Source organism: Tyto alba, unplaced genomic scaffold, assembly GCF_018691265.1.
Source record: "Tyto alba isolate M040663 unplaced genomic scaffold, T.alba_DEE_v4.0 Super-Scaffold_17, whole genome shotgun sequence".
Lineage (NCBI taxonomy): Eukaryota > Metazoa > Chordata > Aves > Strigiformes > Tytonidae > Tyto > Tyto alba.
In genome coordinates this window covers 10,061,080-10,083,283 of record NW_024881279.1, presented here as the reverse complement: position 1 = coordinate 10,083,283, position 22,204 = coordinate 10,061,080, and the positions used below count along the sequence as shown (strand labels likewise).

At 42.7% G+C, this 22,204-nt stretch overlaps 1 protein-coding gene across 2 annotated transcripts in view; it reads right to left on the bottom strand.

Annotated features, from left to right (window-relative positions):
- Positions 1-267: 267 nt before the first annotated feature.
- Positions 268-22,204, bottom strand: part of SGCD (sarcoglycan delta) — a 363,788-nt gene continuing 341,851 nt past the window's right edge. Inside the window, exons 8-9 of one of the 2 annotated variants that reach the window (XM_033006094.1) lie at positions 860-919; positions 268-430 (exon numbers count right to left, since the gene is read on the bottom strand). In XM_033006094.1, coding sequence (XP_032861985.1) covers positions 359-430; positions 860-919 — 132 coding nt within the window. In that variant the 3' untranslated portion in view covers positions 268-358. The remainder of the gene's footprint in view (positions 431-859; positions 920-22,204) is intronic. The other variant, XM_033006098.1, reaches the window with a different exon arrangement.

The following is a 22,204-nucleotide window of genomic DNA, read 5'->3' as shown; positions in this document are numbered from 1 at the left end:
CACTTTACTAAATTAGAACTGATGCCACAGGCACTATGAATGTTAACATCCATGTAATTATGCAAAATATTTGTACTTTTATCTACATTAAGTATGGTACAAGTGTACAAGACACAAAGGCTGTCAGAAAAACACCTACAACTTACCCAAAAGAAAAGTTTCTTATCTCCTTGGTTCCTAGCAAAACAAAAGAAAGGAGTAGTGACAGGTTCCATACTCTAGATGAGCAAATCTACTTTCCATAGTGTATCATTAGGCATAAAATAAAGCAGAATTCAGGGTATGGGATCTCTTGTTAGTTAATAGGAAGAGCTGGCCTGCTGTGCTGGGAGTACCGCTCCTTTGGTTGCAGTGTGAACTATGCTGCCCAAGGAAAACAGGAGCTCACTGTTTCTCCGTGTGAAATAAAATGTGAAGGTATCCATAAATTCTGCACAAGGAAATGGAAAAATAAAGTATGACTCAGATAAATGATATAAGGAGAAGGCAGGCACAGTTAACAGTCTCTTTCTTCATACCTCTTGCTAAAACAGATTTTTTTTTTTTTTTAGCAATTTCCAGGTAGTTATCACCCTTTCCTGCGGTGCCAGAAGACAATTCACCTGTCTGAAGTTGCTCTCAAGACCTCAGAGTAAGGTAAGTCACATATAGCATTATGGTGGCCATTGATTAACCTTTTCTGCTTGCCAGCTTGAACTTACTGTCTCTGGGGTAGAACTCAATACAAGATGAGGCAGGTAACAGTGTGAGGAGAGACACCAGCATGTTTCACCCTGACAGACTTTCTCAGGCTGAACTAATTGAAAGGATAAGCATGTTTAGAAGTGATAGTGTACCTATTCCAGTTGTATTCACATACCTGTGGTGATGACACTGATGTCTTTGCAGGTCTGTAATGCCATTGGATTCGTACTTCTCCCTATTTGGGGGAAAAGATAAATCTTAATAGTTTGAACATTAAATCATCCCACATGTTCAGAGCTGCCAAAGGAATTGTAGAAATAACCCAAAATATATGATTTCACTTTCATCTGTTTAAAGTTTTAATCTGAATTTAATTACATTTGGGGAGTGGAGGAGGTGGTGGGAGTGTTACTACAGAACACTAAATCTTCAGCACTTGCCAATTTGAAGGTGACTTCTCAAAGGAGAAACTTTCTTAAGAAGGGTTTCAAGGCCAGTCACACTTATTTTTAACCAAGAAGGCTGTTGAAAAAGATTCTGATCAGCAAAACCCTTGATCCTTCACTTTGGTTTCCTAGATTCTTTTTAGAAGACTGTCACTTTTTTCTGCTCATTATTTACCTAAGAAGCTTCATGCCTATGCTCGGGGAGATATTTGACCTCTGTATGTTAAAAGTTGTTCAGGTAGCAACTCCTTTAATAGAACAAGCTCCTTCCTTCAGTAAGTTGAACCTTGGCTAACGTCTGTATAAAACCATCACAGTGTCGACAGCAAAACCCCACAGTCCTGCAAGAGATGCTATTTGTTCATCAGGCTTGAGAAGTAAATGACTTTTCATCAATATTAACATGGTTCTGGAAGTCAATACCCCATACCTCTTCTTATGCTCCAGGAGATGTTTTGGGACAGCAGTGTATACAGATTAAATTCCTCTGTGGGGTGAGTGGTATAAAAACCTTGGCCGTTTATTCACCTTTCTACTTTTCTGACAGCCATTGGAGAGTGGTGTTATTATTGAAGCAAATTGTTTCAGTTAACTTCAAAATACATAGAGAGCTTTGTATGTTGTGAGGCTCTGGGCTGCATCTCATTGTAGAAAGGGGGTTGCTATTTCTGTTAACACACAGTGAGTTTTAATTACTAATACTGTTATCATCAGCAAAGTAAGTATCAACAGAGTGTTGCACTGGTCAGGCCAGGTTCTGTCATAACAGGAGAGAGTTAAGGTGAAGGGACGTCTGCTGCTACCTGTTACAGAAGTAGGATTACATGTTCTGAGTTTGTTAGGTTTTTTTAAAAAAGAGAAAGCAAAACTTGGTGATTCTGAAGTGCCAGCGTGTTGTAAACCAGTAAAGCTGTATTCCAGCGCATCTCCTAATCCATCTCAATCACAAAATCATCAGCTAATCCTTTCTACTGATTGTGATGATCTAGAAAGCTCCAAAGCAGTTTCTTTTTCAGATAGAACATTAAACAGAATTGGTCCTGCTGTAGATACTTTACCACTCAGCAGAAGCAGTCATGTTTAAGTGAGAAACTGCAGTAAGTGGGATGTAACTGTAACAGCCATGGAACATCAGTGGTGTTTGCTTTCTCCCCTCATGATTGATGGTCTCTGACCAGGCATTCCCATGGCCGTGGTTGCAGTTAAGGTATGAGGCTTTGCAGGCATAGCTCATGCTGTTAGAATTAACTCCTCTTTTCTTAAGATCCTTTTTATCATCATGTGTTATATGAGAGTTTAAGACATGGAACTACTGACAGGTGCTGCCCCGAAGAGGGCACTGGGAACCTGGATGTGAGAAGGTCAGAGACGGATTGGAAATTAGCTCTGTCAAAGCAGGATGCATGATTGTCCTTTTCCCTGATACTGTCCAGGCAACACACAGTGATCAGGCTGAGTCCCACCTCCTGTGCATAAACAGGTTTTATTTGCTGTTCTGATGAGAGTCTGACTGGAAAACTGTGCAAGTGGTTTCTTATAGATGGCTCTCAGTCCTAGAGGTACGTTACCAATGTGTGTATGTGTGCGCACATACATGTACAAAGTGCTGGTTTATCATGGCAAGGAGTTTTAACCTACAGATAGAAGGAAAAACCTTTTCATAAAAAAAACCCACAAAACCCAAACCAAACCCCAAACACCACCCTGCCTTCCTGTTGTCCTGTTGTGGTTTAACCCCAGCTGGCAACCAAGCCCCACACAGCCACTCCACCCTAGTGGGATGGGGGAGAGAATTGGAAGAGTGAAAGAAAACTTCTGAGTTGAGATAAAGACAGTTTAATAACTAAAGCAAAAGCTGTGCACGCAAGCAAACTAAAACAAAAAAGTAATTCCCCCTTTCCCACGGGCAGGCAGGTTCAGCCACCTCCAGGACAGCCGAGCTCCATCATACGTAACGGTGACTTGGGAAGATAAATGCCATCACTCCAAAAGTCCCCCCTTCCTTCTGCTTCCCCCAGCTCTATATGCTGAGCATGACGCCATATGGTCTGGGATGTCCCTGGGGTCAGTTGGGGTCAGCTGTCCTGGCTGTGTCCCCTCCCAACCCCTTGTGCCCCCCCAGCCACTCGCTGCTGGGGTGGGATGAGGGGCAGAAAAGGCCTTGAGTGTGAAAGCACAGCTCAGCAATAACTAAAACATCCCTGTGTTATCAACACTGTTTGCAGTACAAAACCAAAACGTAGCCACATACCAGCTACTATGAAAAAACCCTAACTCTATCCCAGCCAAAACCAGCACACCCCAGAGGGAGCATTCATTTTTAGGGAAGAGCTAATTCCATCATAGTACCCCATCAAAAATGAACAGATGTCTGCTAGAGAACCTTATGAAAACTCATTTAGCAAGCAAAAGAGCATTTCTTCCAGGTCTAACAAGTGCAGCACGCTTCTCTACCTCTGGGCCCTGTGACTGGAAGCATTCTAAGATCAAAATAAAGGTTAGAAATACTGGATCTCCTGCAGGAGTTATGTGTCTCACCTTAGCAATGTCCAGGCAAGGTGTTTCTGGGGGCTGAACTGGGGTTGAAGTCAATGGTTTAAGGAGCTCTGCTGTATCATGTTCCATCACGAGATTTAACAACTTTTTTTTTTTTTTTTTTTAGTCAAAATTGGTAAGCGTGAGTGCTTGACACAGAGCTTTAGCGCCTTTAAGTCTTGTCTTCATAGTCAGGTTATTTTAAGATGCCTTAAATTACGTTCCCCAGATAAGCTCCACTCCTCACTTGGAGCATTTGGGTGTTGTTTGAGCAAGGGGAAGAAAACAGTGTGCGTCCACCAACTGATGGGACAGAAGTCAAGGAGAAAGTCTGGTTGCAGCTGGGTGAGGCATTGCTCTTTAGTCCTGTTACTTCCTTCGTTTCATTTGCTGGAAAGCAAGAGCTGAAATGGAATGAGGTGGTATCCAGCTGCTACTTTCAAGTTTGACAAATAACTGCAATTGATGATGGTATAGGAGGGTCCGCAGTGAAAAGCTTGAAGTGCTGATTATCCCACCCTTAAGCAAGATATACAGTTTTTAAGCTTGAAGGTCAATACACCAAGATTTAGCAGTCTCCAAAGTTGTTTATAATTCTTTCTTATGCTACAACTGGATGAAATGTTTTGTCAGTCATGAAATCTATTCTAAATCCCAGAGAACTGCTGAGAAAGAAGCAGTTTGTACATGATCACAAAACAGCAGTTTCTTCAGGCTTGCTGTATATTTACAGCTCTCCTCAGGAGTTTTCCTATTTCAATTAGGAGTCAGGATGCATAAGAAAAATGCTTTCTGTGTCTCCTACATAGATTTAGGTCAGCACAGAAGAAGCAAGAAATTCAGCTGAGCAGTGGCTAATGTACATAGGAGGTATTTGATTTGTATTGACTATCATAAATAGCTTGAGTTCCAATATATGATTCAGATGGGAGACTGCCAGACTTCTGTGTCAACATCACAGTGGCAACAATAAGGAAGAAAGGAGGAGAGCCTACCACAGAGAGCAAGCTCTGGAAACAATCCTTCACAGTGTGACTTTCTGCGTTGTTAGACAAAGGAGGGAGCAACTAATTAGAGCATTATTTTCCTAGCAGAAGCTCACATTTTGCTCTGTTACATGTCAGCAGCTACACTAAAGTAATTGGAATAACACCTCCAGCAGAAGAAGTTCAGATACCATGGTGATGAGTGCTAATATAGACTGGTTAGATAAAGCAGGATGCATAGATGACAGATTGGTTCAGTTAAATGTATTTTAGAAGTCAGAAAGAATTTCAGCTGTGGCTTTCTTTTGAATCAGACACTAAAACAGATAGCTTCAGAAGTCTTCCTAGAGAGGTGTTCATATGCAGGGATTTTATGTTTGCTGTACTAATGCTTCAAAGATCGAAATTCTGTTTTCTTTGAAGTCAACAGAAATTTCGCAGTTATAAATTGTGATCCTGGTTATGAAATCTTATTTATTACTGAAAATGTAGACAATATACATTTCTACCACATCTGATATATGATTAGAAAGAATTTTCAAAGTGATACTTTTAAAGATGTGCAGGCTACGAGTTTTCAGAGTAGTCTAATGACACCTGGATGCTAGTTCTGGAACATGTCTAGAAAATCTGTAGATAAACCTAAGCAGCATGCCTATAAATGTTTCATTGCTATGAATATTTGCTGAGGATATGTTCCCCAGGCACTAACTACAGAGGACAGAAATTGATTTTTAAAATTCCCTTTTATATTTTACCCAGCTAACACTCAAATAAGATTAACAAAACTGTTCTTGACTACGATTTTTGTTTTCTTTTCTTTTTTTCTAAGCACATGGAACCAGCTATTGGGGAGTTTAAATGATTAAATTTCTGATAAGTCTATGAGAGGCCAAAGTTGATATGAACTTTATTCTCTGAACTGTATCTCATGTAGATTACCATGTCTGGGAGGGAACTGGGCTGACATGCCGAAAGAAGAAATCAAACTGGTTTGTATGCAGTAAAGGCAGTCACTGTATGCCTACCAAAATATAGATAATCCACTCAGAGTGGGACTCAGTATTCTAAAACAGTCTGTGGGAATCTCTCTAGGCAGTTTAAACAGAGCTGATCTGCACCTCAGACTTAAAGATTTCTTCACTGGTGTCTGAAAAAAAGGTAGCTCAGCCATCTAGGACAACAGCTTCTCTACCTCCTCCCTCCCTCCCCTCCTAATCTCAGAACTAGTGTCTTCCACCTAGTATTTACTCAGCAAGATGTATACTGGCTGACAAAGTTTTCCATCTTTCACTAACAGGTTACTTTATAGAGTAGAGCCTACAAAACTGACGCTTGTGAGAGCATTTGCTCACAGCTGCTTGTAAGTGCTAATTGAGCTGTTCAGCCATTAAAATACCATTTGCACTGAAATACGACAGTTCATTGAATTGTGATGATCTTCAACTACTTTTATTTAGGAAGCTCCAGAGGAAATAATGAAATGCTTTGATTTCATACAGCTGAATAGTATAGCAAAGTTTCATTCAGAACAGAAGTATTAATGTTCATCCAGAAAACAGAAGTGTTGACCTATACATAAAAGCAATATGCATGAATTTTTAGAAATCAAAGTTCAGCTTTATAAGAGGTATTATAATTTTCATTTTAGCAGTGTATGGAAGTTAAAGTTGCTGCTTGGTGGGCTGAACCTGACAACAAAAATTATATGGTCTGACAGCCTCCCTGCTTAAAGTAGAAGGTCAACTTCCATGGTTTCAGGAATAATTCCTTTTATAATTTTTCTGGGTAAATAAAGTTTTCTTTTCTAAGTTTCAGCCAGACACCAACATAAAAGCCTGTAGATCAGACATGGTGGGAAGCTTATTGTCTTTTTACAGCTGTCTCAAAGCTCATTCAATGGAAGACTTCAGCAAAAGATAACTGGAACCGGCATCTTCTAGTGATGTCACGTGGCCTCTGTTTAATTTCTTCACTTCTTCAACTTCTGTTTTTCCCAGATTTTGTCTAAGCCTTTTAGGCAAACAGCATTACATAATGCTCAGGTACATTGCAAATAGAAAGGTTATGCGTTAACCCTGCAAGAGGGCTGTAAGTGTGTATTTCTCCTAATACGATAGTTGCTGGAATAGAACTAGGAAAGGGTTCTGTATTCAGGTTATCTTAAACTTCTTTGTGCTAATTATTTCACTGTTTGTTAGAGAAGAATCTCCCGAGAAATGTACTAGTCCCAGAATAGATCTGCAGACAGTATTACTAAATGACTTATATGGAATTGATCTAGGCACAAGGTTTCCTGGACCCTAGCCTCATGCATTAGTCCCATAGTCACTCTTCCTCAAATAGTTTGCTTTGTTTAAGTTTATCACAAGACTGAAAATTCACAAATTTGGCCTGCGTTCCACTTTTCAGCTAGAAGCCAGAAGTAATGGCGCTTTGCTGAATATTAATGTTTCCCCCTACAAGGAAGCTCCTCCAAGTCTGTGTCAGCTAGTGGCTACTCTGATAGGGTGCGAGGTATAGCCATAGACAAGAAGTTTTGGGCCCCTGAATGGAGAAGTTCAGCTCTTTTGTCCTATCTAACTATATGTCAAATGTTAATTCTGCCTTGGAGGTAACTCACATCTCTCTAAATTCTTGGGCTAGACCTAGGTGAACTCACTCAGATGAGCCTTGGGGTTAGTATCTGTACAACCAGACGTTATCTGTCTGTGCTGCTATTCACATTGGTTTCATGTCTAGCCAGAGGGTAGAAGAATGCTGTTTCCACATTAAATTCATGTTACTTGCTTGCCTTTATCATTTTGGAAAGCAACCTTTAGCATCTCAGACGTGTCTGACCTGATGTCTGCAGAATCCACTGCAGGGAATGTCAAATCAACATTTCCAAACTTCCGCAGTTAGAGGGAGAATAATCAGAGGAAGGCATTTGTCAGTCTTCTGCCAGCTGAACATCTGGGAAATACAAAGTGGTCCCAGAAAAGTTGGTGCACTGACACATTTTAACAGCTATTTACTAAGCAAACACTGGTAATTAACAGAGATCTTGAGAACATTGCCCGTCAGTTTTCCATGTGCCTGGCATCTCATTACCTAGTGTACAAGTCACAACTGCATTTGCCTCTCAGTTTTAGGCTGCGAGGACCACCTTACAAGGTGCACCAGGGAGAAACCAGTGGGAGTACAACAACATTTGAAAAAGAAAAGCAGTCTTTGATGGAACATCTTCTGCATCTATGATTTTGGACTCGTCTCCCCACATTATTTTTCTTATGGGGCAAGTCCCAAGTTTCGTGGAGACAGGAGCTAACCCCAAACTTGCGCCCAATTCCCCCCAAGGACCATACTAAAAATATCTGTTTTTTCCTAGTACTGCTCAGCTGTGCTGTTATTTTCCTTCCTTCGGAACGAGCCAAGTATGAATGCTGGAGGCCTCCAGCTCTCCTGTTTCTTGAGAAGTTATTTTATTTCTGGGATAGTACTGTTGACAGCTCATTGCTTCTTCACTTATCCCCAACACATGGGCACAGGGAATGCTCCATCTGGCCAGAAAGGGAAGAGGAATGACAGCCAGAGATGAAGGCCCTTTTGGTTTGATGTGGCTTCAACATTTCATTAGTCCTATATGTGTTTTGTCTGCTGTGTTTAACTTTTGACTCCCAGTAGTAATAAGGAAGGGAAGACTTTCCAGGAAGCTATTCCATACAATTTGTCTTTCTGTGCATGAAAGATGGACTAGCCAGAAAAAAGTACCAGTTCTCATTACAATGGTGATATTTGCTTGTCTTCTAACCCTGTTGTCCCATTTTGACACTGTCTTCACATCTGCCATGCAGCAGCAGATGTCCAGGGCATAGAAGCTTGGCTTCAGTGGTTGGTAATTAATAGTAGTCAGAGCGTTACTTCCAAAGACTCAAAACATGCTTATCTACAAAGATAAAGACCTGGAGGGCTAGGCCTCCCAGCACTGCTTGTGGCTTTTACTGTTACAGGATCCAGCCATCTACCTGAGGTTCACTAAACACATTATTTAAGACAATACCAAAAGGGAAGAGATAAGTTGTGTGAGAATTGAGTGTCTTGGCAGCAGAATCTTGCTCTAGCCAGAGTTCCAGCCTGGGATTTGGCTGAGGGCTGGATTTGTTTGCATGAGTGGGAACTATTCCTTGTCCCCAGGAGTCTTGCAGTCTTCTGGGGGGACATCAGACACCCTTGCCTTCCCACCCTCTGCAGAACTGACTGCCGAAGGGGCTGCAAGCCCATCAGTTTAGGCTGCACGCAGTTGCTTTAAATGGAGCATTTGCATAAGGGCTGTTTCAGTCTGCTTTAGCGTCTCTCTCTGCACCTAATCAGTCCTCTCATCTTGAGGGAAATCATTGTGGAGAGGTGTCAGGATGTCAGAGGTTTTCTGTGCCAGCTCCCCTACCCAGCCGAGCCAGAATGAGCTTCCCCTCTCAGGCAGACTGGAACATAATCCAGCCCATTTTCCACAATGATTGTAATCCTAGCACTGTTTATTCAAGCATGGCCATGCTACAATTAGAGCCAAGGGCTTTAAACATCCAAATGTTGCCATTGGCAGAGCTTGTGCTCCAACGAGCGAACTGCCAGCACCTCCTCTATGATTTGTGCAGCCTTTTCCCTACCAATAACTTGAAGTGCCTTAGTGTGGTCTTGAACCTAAGTGGAAGAAAGGGCTTTTCCAGTCTCACCTCTGACTTTCATATGCTCACCCTACTCCTTCAGCACACCTTGTCTCTAGGTTTTCAAATAACTGATGTGGCCAAACAGACCTTTTTTTTTCTTCTGAAGCTTTGAAAATCTTGCTCCAGGTAGCTGAACGCTGGGTGAAGTCCTGCACGCTGGCTCCAGAGCCAGAGGAGGAAAAAGCCTGAATTCCTCTGGGAATTTCTCTCTGTGCAGCATGTAAAAAATCCCCCTCCAAATCTGTCTCTTGCTGATGAACAGGAACCCACCCTGCTCGTGCTGGTATGGCTGCATCCCCCTCTGAGAGGGAGCTACTTTGCAGCCTGCCAGTGGCCATGTCAGCAGCATATGCCTCTCTTTAGGTACGTGAATGCTCCCACTGAAATCAGATCTAGCCTTGGCACTTCTGGATCAGGAAATACCATTTCATCATTAATTCTTTTAGCTAACTTTTCACTTGAGCCTTCCTGTTTGAAGGGATGTTTGCTGAGATCGACAGCTTCCTAAAAGGCTTAAACTGAAACAATATTCCCTGGAAAAATGAAAGTTAAATCTAGTTGTTAGCAGCCTAATGCAAACAAGCTTCTCGTGCCGCTTAGTAAACCTGTTGCTACAGTAAAGACCTGTGGTTCCCCAGTCCAGCTCCGAGTTCTCATGACTCGCAGCGAGGAGCAGTGCGGGGCAGGGATGTCTGGGGGCACACTGCGGCACCAGCCCAGAGGTGCTGAGAGCGGGTGCTGCTGCCTGGTGCAGGATGATGCTGGGAAGTGTATGTGCCTGACATCACAGCCTGGTTTGTGCCGAGAAAGAAGTTTGTCTGCTGCTGTTCTGGTGGAGAATGATGGCCTTTCCTGTGCTGTGTTTCTGGGTTTCTGTGCATTTAGTGTAAGTATTCCATTTAGTGTAAGGACTCCGAATCCCGTGTTTAACTTTTTTTTTTTTTTTTTTTTTTTTTTAATTGAAAACTGTCAGCTTTTACGTCTTTTCCACTGCAAGCAAACTACCCTGGGAGACTCCACTTTGGCTTCCCTCAATCCCAGAAGCTGAGAAATTGCCACTAGAGCAATGCACCATGTTTAATTTCTCATGGATGTGACAAATTCCAAGAGTGAGAAATCTTGAGGGGTGTAGAAAAAGCCAAGGTGGGAAATCACCACCTAATCGATTTTGCAGATCAGCAAGGATCATTTAGAATTGGTCATTTATTCAGTTGCAACCGAGTATTTTACAAGATCATTACATATGACTTAATCTCAGCACGAAGCAAGCCCAAATGAGCTGGGACAGTTCCGGTGTCACTCTGTTGCAATATTCTCCAGGGTGTATATTAGTTTTTAGCTTTGACCAGGGAGAAATTGCCAGAATATTTCTGGATTTGCAGCCTAGGTATTGTCATTATGGCTTTTAACTATCTGGTTCAGGTGCAGATGCCCATGCACCTTGGGCTCCCATGCAGCGCTACGTGGCTGGCTGGTAGTTCGCTGATGGGTGTTTGGGTCATGTGGACTCAGTGAATGGTAATTCTCCATTTCTTTGGGATTGTAGGAGGTGAATTTAACATTTCTGGGTTCTCTTTAGGTCCTCCTAAGGCGAGAATCAGGCATGTGCGATGGAGCTTGTTCTTTCAATTCGGTTGACAGTAAAATATCCCCAAATCCTAACTGCTTTCATAAATTGAGTAATTGCTGTCAGGTCAGATGCAGTTATTTGCTGGAGTCCATGTAACTTTACAATTGCCTGGCAATGACTTCTGGTGCACATGACACCAAAGCCATTACAGCATTAGATCAGCTCTGCATCTGATGGAGGAAGCTGGTTTCTCAGTGGTTCCTGTTGTATCCAAATTTCTGCTGCAGCCCAAAGTGCTATAATATCTGCATTAGAGCTTTCAGCCTACTGCTGCATCATGGGCCTATTTGGGCAATGTGCTCCTTACCTAATTATTTTTTATTTGGCGAGATGAAAGTATAAAAAGACAGGTCCTTCTTTAATATGCAGTTAGGGGTCACTTTATATAGGCCATGCAATGTTAATGGAATTTAGCAGCTTATAAATGTTATTTTTAATTGCAGCTAATTCATGGTCATTTATTGAATGAATTGTTTACCCTGAATTGCCTGCCATCTCCATTCCTGCACCTTCTAAACCTTATCTTAAAGACCTCCTTGCAGTTTTAATGCAAAGCAGGGATGAAAATATTCTTTTCAGAGAAGTAGCCCTCAGATTATTATTTTTATTATTTAATTATTTATTTATTTTTAGCCTTCCTGTTTTGACGCTGGTGGCTCTTTTAGTCTTGTATGTCTCAGGAAGGGAATAGCCCACATCAACTCTCCTGAGCCAAATCAGCCTACAGTTTGGATGAATCTGCATCCAAACTGTCATTCACATCATGCCAAACTTTGGCCCTTTCATTTTAAACTGGCTGTTCTATCTCTTCAAAATGGGAGTGACAATCTATATGTAGGCAGAGCACCTACTGATTTCAGTGGGAAGTGCTTGAACTTGCTCTAGGGTTTCAGAGCTTTCAATAATTTTGCTGTCTCCCATCATCTTCTTAAAGAAGGAAAAAGGCATGGTGATTGGTACATCCTAAAATGGCAGTGGGGGGGTGGGTTTAGGATGTCTTGTCTCTACTGGGCTTCCTAGCAGTGGTTGTCCAGAGAGATCCAAAAATGAAATAAGAAAGAGAGAACTAAGAAAATGAATAAGGCATAAGTTTGGTTGATTTTTTTTTTTCCTTCCTCCTCCTACAATTACCCTAAAGACTTACGTACCACAAAGAGAGATGTTTTTTATGTGAAAGAAATGCGATGAAAAGTTAAAGTAAAACCAATGCACATTTTTCAGAGTCACAGAAGCAGTCATGGCTAATGGAGGCAGCTCTTGCACAAGTAACAAATGACATCTCCAAACCCCAGATAGACGCTTGTTAGGTGTTACAAAGGTGTTCAGGTATGAGAGGAAAAAATGTGACAAGTAAGATCCATCAGTCACTGGGATAAGCTGGTACCTGTGTCTACCTACTTTTCTCACCCCTGGGACACACGGGCCTCACCAGCTTTGATCTGCCTCACCATGACCTTACCTCTCTCTGTGATAGTTACAAGTACAATGTCATTGTCCTGCAAAACAGCAAAAAAACAGGTCTTTCCTTGGCACATTGTGCTCACCAGTTTTGTCCCACCCAAGTATTTGCTTTGATGGGCTTCAAGCACATGTGGAACAGGCTTCAGGTCCAGAAATCAATGGAGAAATCAGAAAGAAAAAGGTGAAAACCAGGAAAAGAATCTCATCATTCTGCCATCGCAGCTACTGTCTGGTCTCCTCTATTCAGGAGGAAAACATTGACTATCCTCTTACAAGCCAAAGTCTGAGCAGAGTTTGAACTGCGAAGGTGTCTTAAATGTCCTGGTTCCTAAGATCAGATGATATCAGCTTCTTTAAACTCTCATAACATCCTTCTGCTTCTACCTTCAGTCTTCCTGGTGGAGGACAACACAAAGGGCAGCTTCTTACTTGCTTTGGGGAAATATCATGGCTTCACCTCATCATTCAGAGCCTACTCAGGTGTGAGTCAGACTTACTGGGGGATGTGATGCTGTTCTTCCAATCGAGAAAAACTGGCTTGTCTGGACACAGGGTTTCCATCCCAGCACTGTCAAAAAACCTCCATGCCCTACCTGGCTGGCTGGACTGTGCAATACCATACTGGTCTTGGGGAGAGGGGCACAGACAGGGTTAAGGGTAGCTGAGATGCATATATCTTAGAAAAGTGACCATTATAAAAGTCACTGTGGTAAGGGAGCTAAACTGTGCTCAGCAATACTGTGCTTTAAGGGAAGCAGCAATCTCAGCCACCCCACTGGAAGCAGGCAGGACTCTGGTGTTTCTCCAGAAATGAATGGAAAAAAGAATTCAAAAGCATTTATAAAATATTCGAACTGCAGCAGCCAGGAGCTATGTTGGAATTGGCTGCTGCTCTATTTGCACAAGTAAATGTGACCCAGCACAGCTTGTGCCTGGCAGTGCTGCAGGAGCTGCAGCAAGCCCAGAACAGCCCAGTCTGGGCCAACCTGCCTGCTCTGCTTTTGGTTTCTCCCAAGCCTCTCCTGCCCGTGTTCTCCTCATAGCTCCCACATCACCTCTGTCCCTGCCTCCAGAGCTACTGAATGCAATTCTCAGCTCTGCCAGGAATCCAACCAGGATTGTTTATGCCCATGATCTACATTTGCATTAGAGAAATAAGGCACGCAGTGGCCAGTTAGCCTGGGAGCATGCCATGCAGCTGCGCGGCCAGTGTCAGGACTGGGACTCAGCTGCAGCCGCACAGTCAAAACAGGGATCTCAGCTGAGGGGGGAGAAAAAAAGACCCACAAAAGCATTAATTTAATGTCATGCTAAAGGCCACTGCTGGTGTGGAGCCCTCAGTGCAGAGCCCATTCCAGCACTGGGCAGGGACACCCCCTTTTACAGCCTGGCTATAAAGAATTAATTTAAAAGCAGGATGTGGCCTTTATAGCTCCTGATTTAGTTGTTCCCTTCATTAGCCTTTAACCAGCAGCTCGCTGTACTTGTGTTTTAGCTTAGCATAAAAACACAGCGGTGGAGGAAAGGGGTGAGGCAGTGGGTGATGACTCCTGACAGAGCAGTTACAGCCACAGCAGATGTCTGTAGACCAAAAAGCGCTCGTGTCTGTCATCTGGCACTGGATGAGTGATGGCATGTGCCAGTGCACGGTGCAAGTGGGGTCACAGGCTATGTTGGGATATTAATACACCAGGCTGGTGTTTACTAGGAATTGGATTTTTGTCTTAAACTTTCTTAGTGTGCAACTCATCATACATACTGCTAAACGTCTTCTTGCCAAAGGAACAGCACACTCGTGTCCCCTGCTGTCACCCCAGGCAGGGCCGTGCTGCCAGTTTATGTTTTCTTTGACTGCTAAACTGTTCATTGCAAATTAATTCATAAATAATTCATTGGATGTTGCATTCTCTGCTTAAAAGTTCATCATGTAGGTGGTAGGTTGTGGGTTTTCTTGGAAGTGACAGTGCTTTTCTCCTTCCTTTGTTAATCGTGTGTGTGTGTGTGTATGTGTGCAGAGCTCCCATCGCATTCACAGCCTGATGGTTCCACTATAGATGTTTTAATGTCTTTATAGCTGATAGTTATTTTCAAATTTAGTTACTATGGATCAAGATGATGGTGTTGCAAAACCTCTCTTTTGAGACTGGGATTTATTGAGATACCCAAATGTTTTTGAGAGTTGTTACAACTGACACAAAAATAACATGAGTCGGAAATGTATCTTCCCCCACTCTGATGCATGTGTGTGCACATGCACATGTACACCCCCCCCGCTTCCCAATCAGTCAGTTGTTATTCCTAAACCTGCTGATACTGGAAGGCAATGAGGAGTTTTTCATCACCCTGGTTTGCAAAGGCAGGTTGTGTTTATTGGGTGGGCATTAAGATAAATGTGGCCCTCTCTGGGACCAACGTCAGCTCTAACACTGCTTACTTCAGCCCTGGGGCCTCCTTGGTTTGTTCCCATAAGAGCACTGAAATCCATATAAATATGTCATGTGGGACATACTGGGGTGAAAATCATATCTTGTTCCTCCTGACAGACCTCTTGCCATGGCAGGGAGGGAATGTCTTGCTATGGAGCATCCAGTGTGCTTGCATGGCTCCATCCTGCCATGCTGGGAGGAGCAGGGCATTTCCCCGTCACCCTTCCCTGGTCCTGAAGGCATTGGGGATGAAGCAGGTTGCAGCCATTGGGGCATGGTGCAGCCAACCCTGACTGCAGCAGCTTCCATCCAGACCTCATCCCCGAGGACAGGAGAGGTGGCATGTTGGTTGGCCAAAGGAGGGAGGCTCAGGCTAAGAGTGGCAGCCATACAGAGATACAGCACTATTTTTTGGCATGTGCATGTACCGCTTCTTGTTTTGCTGTTTTTGTTTTGTTTTGTTTTTTGTTTGTTTGTTTGTTTTTTTTTTTTTTTTTTTTGTTGTTGTTTTTTTTTTTTTTTTCCTGTTAGATCTACCCAATCTGGCAGACAGGATGCAAGACCCATATTCAATGAGTAAAATCCCATCTCAGTCAGCATCCTTCGGCTGGCTTGGAGCTCTTAGTTGCTAAACTCAAATTGTAGGTGGAGTTTAGGCAAGGTAATACAGATGTATTTTTTGTTTGAAAAGGTGCTGAAATACTGAGCAGCACTGGGGTCTTACTATCCCATGCTCACTTGTGGGTTGTGCTGTCATTTAAAGTATTTCTGTTTCACAGCCCGAGACAGGCAGTGGCATGGGAATACGGGTGGTGAGGAAGGAGAGGTGGGACCAGGAGCCCCATGAAGGGTCCAACCCCGGCAGCAGCCTGAGCTGCAGTCAACTCTGCCTCTGCAGCTGTGTGCTACACCGGGAGGAACAGAAAACCAAGCCAAATGAGGTTATTTCAGTGATTTAAAAGGTGTTTTGTGCTCTTCCCTTCCCTACATGCACCCACTGGATGGAGCAAAGCAGATGGTTGCATGCATTCTTCAGTGAGGAGGCAGTGGGCTTGTTTTCTGACTGCATTGCTGTGCTGCTTATGAGACTGAAAGCAAAGCCTAGAAGTAGGGTAAAAAAAATGTTCCTGTAGGTGTGAAAGGGAAAATACCACAGCTGATGCTACACAAGCCTAGTTGTATGATGGCCTGAAGCAGAGCTGTTATGTGAAGGGCTATTCACAAACCCAATTTCAAAAAGTGCAGATCATATCAGTAATGTATATTACAATAGCCCGATAGTGTGAATCAAATATTTAAAGACTACCTACACTCAGCTTTTTATTCTGAAATGACTGAAGTTCTATCTGCTGGTCAAACTTCTTGATTTTTCTCTATTAAATGAGGCCATATAATTTTCCTCTGGGATACGTTTGACACTGGATCTATTTAGGTCCGAACCTTCATCATTAAATTCAGGATTTTTCTGTTCAGTTTAAGGAGAGAAGAATCAAGGTCACAGCACTGGAGAAAAACTCTTAGATACTTCTCATCACCGATTTTTGGAACTGTTCATAAAAAAAAAAAAAAAATCACCCTGATTTAACAACTGAACTTCAGCAATAGCAACTTGTCTGTACTGGACTTAGAAGAAAAATACAAAAACCTGGCTGCACATAAAATTTTAAAATGTTAAAGTTGTTAGCATTTCACAGAGTATGAAATGGACTAATTTAACCTCAATGATTCTTTTCTACTTGTGTAATTCTTTTTTTTGTTTGGTTCATCTTTTCTGTTTGCTACTTAGGAAAAAAAAATGAAACAGTTAATTACCTATAGGGGTAGAAAGGAAAGAAAACAAAAATTGGGAAGTACTCCTTAAAAAGTGAAAGGCAAGCTACTTGGGAAGAAATTACATTTTGATAATTTTCTCAGGAGTCAATTTTGAAAGACAAATCCTGTTTTTAACTACAGCTGCCCAGGCTTCAAAAAATGGTTAACATATTGTTGCTGAGTACCACACTTAGCATTTCTAGCATAGGGGGCACTGCAAATATGCTGCTGTAAGGCTGAGTTTCGTAACTACTCACGGCTTAAATCACAACACATTTACAGGCAGCTGATGAGGAATTGGCTGGTACTGGGGCAGGGTCTGGCTGTGGCAGTGCTGGGTGCTGCCTGTGCAGCTATATAGAGCTGCATCTCCTGAGGATGCTGTGAAGTTCCTGCCACATGCTTCTTAATGGGGGTTAATTAATGAATTATTTGTCAGTTTGCTAGAAATTCCAAATTCGGACCAAGAATTGCAGCTGAAGTTCAGAAGAAAGATGCCTTTTTTTTTTTTTTTTGGGGGGGGGGGGGGGCGGGGGGGGAAAGGCAAACAGCCCAAAGCCCAGTGAGTGAGAGGACTGTGCGTGCCCACTGAACAGTACTGAGTGAACTTATTTGGAACCTGGTAAACAGTAGTCCCTACAAGCTGGTAAACAAGTATTCCTACAGCCTGGATTCTGGCAGTGTCTCAGCTGCGAGGACTGGGCTTGAACTCTTTGTGCACTTGGAAGGCACACACATCTTTTCAGCCGGATTGAATTCTTGCTGTTCGTTCAGATAATGAGCCTCAATCAATGCTCTCATTTACTGACAAAATCCAGGGCGAACAACTTCGTATTTGAAACTCGGCTCCTGCAAAATGCCCTCAGAAGTGATTGCTGGGCATGTGCAGTCACTCACGAGCATCTGATTAGTTAGCCAATTAAAATAAAACTGATGGATCATTAAAGCAGCCAGAGGTTTTCAAGAGGCATTCAGTGAGTCGGTCCAGGATGCTGGTTTTTATTTTTTCTTTCTTGCAGGCAGATTTGCGCTCGTGCTCCCTACACTATATGCAGGTGGGGGCTCGTTCCCAGAGACATGCACCCAGCTCTGGTCCCTCTTGGAAAATCTCAGGTTCCTGCTGGCCTGGGGCACATGCAGTATCAGATTCCCTCCACCAGCAAGCGATCCTCTTAGAGAGGTTTATGAGGCCCAGGCAGGACCTCAATGCCAGAAACACTTCTTGGCTGTGAATCTCTAATGCTCAAAGAGAAGATTTTTTTTTTGCTTTACTGATGACACGATTTCTTCCAACAGTCATCTACAGAGATTCTCATTCCATCCTCTACAGAATTTTTGGCATGAATATATCCAGGGACTTGATGCTGTAAAATGGATCACTAGTGTGATCCAGTCTGGCATATCCTATGGACATATATATCCTCTAGACATATCCTATCCGTATCCTCCAGACATATGAAAGTTTGAGATCTAATTCATATTTGCCATGCACAAACAAAAACATCAACATCTCTTTACTTCTTAACAATCATTATTTTATTAATATATTTTACAAGATTGCAGTTGAAATCATTTAAATACAAATTTTTTTATACAGAAATTGTAATAAAGTTAAAATAGTTCCTTGTGTAATTCATAGCATTATTGCAATGCTTACAAAATTTTGCATAGAGTGTGCAAGGATTGATGTTATTTGATACAAAAAAGCTTTATATTTTCCCACACAACCACACACATACATAAATTAAAAAGAAAAAAGCCAAACAAATCTGAATTTCTTAATGAGAACTGTGATAAGACTTTAAATTCATTTTGTCCTGTTTACACAATCAAGGTTATCAGAGTAGAGGTCAGACAAGGTATTTTACCATCACAGATAAAAACTGCTATAGCATATGGATCATGACTTTTATGCTACTGCTGTAGATGAACAGGGCTTTGCTTCAACTTGCACTGGATGTTGTTTTGCTGTTGGGTCTACCTACACCCATTTGGTGCATTTGTTGGGCTAATATTGACAACTTCATTGGCATTCATGCACAAGGAAACTAATTCAAATTAGCGGTGGGCAGAAAAACCCCAAACCAAAACCCAAAGGGATCCGAGTCAGACCCAGCAGGTCAATCCCTTCCCTGCTCCCAAACTACTGCATTGTGCAGAGCCAGACGGAGATGTGGGTCGCAGCTCAGGAAAAACTCTGACCTAGGGTGGAATCCAGGTGTGAATGCTGTCAACTGAGCCCTTCTTCAATAAACACAATATATGATAATGGCTCAGATCTGCTCTTTACGAGGTTTCTGGCATGCTCTTGCTCTGCTGAGCAAGGGCAGGACTTGTTTGTCTTAACTTCTGTGCTCGCTCTGATAACCCACAAAAGGGGACAAGAAAACAAATTCCTCCAGCAGCGTTTGCCCCCTGAAAGCCACCCTGCAAACAGCGGAGCCCTGCCCTACCACCCCTGGGACCGGCAGAGCCTGGTGCCTCACACATTACCCACCACATCACCAGCTGAGTGCCAGCACGGTTCGCAGCGGTGGCAAGGAAGGAAGCTGGATGAACATGCCTGCGTTCTCAGGCAGCATCTTGAGCTGGCAGCGGTGGGAAGACTTGCCACAGCTCCTTATCTGTGCCCATGCGAGAAGGAAACCCCAGAGGCACGAGGAGCCCCGTGTCACGAGCTGCCCCCAGGGGCACCTAGGCTGTAGTTTAGACAGGGCAGTCAAACTCTTCCTTTTGACTTCACAAAAGGTGCTAAACCTTTAGGGCCAAATCGTCAGGCGGTGTAGGCTATCAGCGAGCCAAGTGGAGACAAATCCTGATTTACACCAGCTACAGAGTCAAATCTCCATGCTGTGAGTGGCCCGGCTGCACTGCTCCAGCCCAGCCTCCCAAGGCAGGCATCAGGCCTTGCTGCTATTTCTTGTGCACAGGACCTGGCACTGGGATGGAGCTAAATGAGAAAAGGCAAAGCCACCCATCAGCCTCCCCTACCCCACAGGCTTCCTGGGTAGAGGCAGTGTATTGGGGTCCATCCCCATGGCATCCCCTCGGATGCTGTACAAGTATTAACAGGACAAAGCAGAGGTGGCTTTAAGAGCTACTCAGCTGTGCCTTCTGGAGTTACTGCCGATGCTTTCAAGGTGGTCAAAGGCTTGTTAGAACAGCAACCGACAACTGCCAGCATTATTTTTATTGCTGAGACTGCAGGTACGTATCATCTGTAAAATCATTAATACTGCCAAAGTGTTTCATTTTCCGTTACATCAATAATAGCACTGATACCGAGTGCACAAGCCCAGAGGAGGACCCAGATGAAGAAAAAATTACCAGGCTCTGGTTTAGCAATGGAGCTAAATCCCTGCTCTAAGGCAGCTACCCTAGAGAAGCCTAGCCGTAGTATTGCGGGATGGTGGTGTTTGCAGCAAAGTAAGTGTGGGAGAAACTCTAACAGCAACAATTTTCAACTACAATTCAGCCTTCGATAAAAATAGAACCACCCACAAATAATTATTCTTTTGCTCTCCAGTGTGAGCCTGCCTCAAGATGTTTTAAGAACTCCATTATGAGGAAATTTTTAAAAGACCAAAGAAACTACATTGCTTTAGAAAGTGATAATGCATTTAGCAGTAGCAGGCTTCAGAATGCTTTATCTCCTATCAGTGGTTAAGCCTTTTGAATGGTGCAAAAATGTGAGACTACAATGCAATTTAATATTCCCGTTACATGCAAAGATGCACATGACCTATGCTTTGCAATGGGCCTATTCCCATAATGGCAAATATGTTAGAAATGGTGAGACTTTCCATTTGGGTAGGACTTGATGAAAGGCTCCAAAAAGTCCTTTTAGGAGGAAAGACTGTTTAACTAAGGCTGCATGTTTTTATCTGAAGCACTTGATAGCAGGGCACAATGTAAATGTAACACTTTTGCACAAGTTTCTCCTTCTGGTATTTTCTCTTATTGGCAGAAAGATACAACCCACTAAATGCAAGACAAACAGACAATTGCGTATTGCCTCACAGGGGACATATCCTTCCTATTTTTTCATACTGGTTGAAAACTAACAAAAGCTCAGCCCATGGAGATTAGTTGCCTCAATGGAAATTTTGTTTCCTCTGAACAGGCAGCCTGTCACTACCAACTGGTGGCAGAAAATCCTAGCCACCGTGTGGCTTCGAGCTGTAGTAAGGTGAGACATTTCCTGGGAGCAGCACCAGTGCTAACTTTCCTGCAGGAATTACACTTGTAGCAAATTAATTTTTAAGGGACTCGCACCTCTAGTTTAAAGTGACTTGGATGAGAAATCTCGGTGGTGCGCTATGATTATATTTTCTTCTTCAGTTTGGATAAAAATCCTGCAGCTTTAAAGATCCATCTTTTCCTGTATAAAGAAAGTCTGTCGCTTTTCACAAGGGCACAATACAATTCAAGTGGCAGGACTAGAAAGTCTGAAATGATAAAGCTCCAGGGCCGTATGTGCATAACCATGGGCTTCTCAACCACAGCAGACTTAAAAGCTTTCCAAATACAAGCTATTCACTATAATTTCTATCCAAGCCCCAAGCCACCGTGGTTATTGTGTATGGAAACAAGACCCTAGCAATCTTGAACAGCCCAAGCTGTAAGTGGTTTCAGTGACAGTAATTCCACTGTGCGCCACGAAAGATCAAGCATAATTGCTACCATATTTAGTAAAATGGATGTTATTAATTTAAAGTATAATAGTGTAAACAGACAGAGAAGCTTGCTGCATTACTGTAATTAGGTTGATGTGTCTCACCATTTCTTCCCTTTCCCTCCTACCTGCCTTGTTTAATCCACTCCACTCTTGCTTGAATAATGTCATCAGTGCCAAGTCAGTGTTTAACCCTGCTCCACTCACAGATGTAAACTCAGCTACATCAGCTGTGAAAACACAGCAATTGCCCTGCAGAATTTATCTAAAAGTCCCCAATTTCACATTAGTGCCACTGCTACATGCAGATTTTGGTTTTTGGGGGAAATTTTTGACTGAGAAGTGACACGACAGGTGTTCGGGGGGCTGCTGGCCACCTGCACGCAGTCCCGTGTGTTGCAGGACACCAGCTACCCAAATACTACACAACAATTTCAGAACTGAGGAAAAAGACTAAAATGGGGAAAATGGAAATGTTGCCAGGATTGCGTTTCTCAACAGCAATGGCAATAAAAAGACTGGTATTTTCACATTCAAAAAGCACCAATCCAGTGCTTGGCAAAGCTTTGCAGGAACGCACCCTGTGCTTGCTGGGGTGAATTCTAGATGATGACATTTCAAAATTTAAAATGTCAGCCATAAAAAAAAAAAAAAAAAAAAAAAAAAAGAGAGAGAGAAAGAAAAAAGAGCACAGCCTCTAACTTTTTTTGTTTTTACTGTATGCATTTTTAAAAAGAAATCATTACAGCACAGTTACTCTTCTTCACTGAGCAGCTACTGGAGTTTCTGATCTCCTAATGCTTGAGTGCAGGTGAGTGAACTGCCAGTAGCATTTACTCAGTT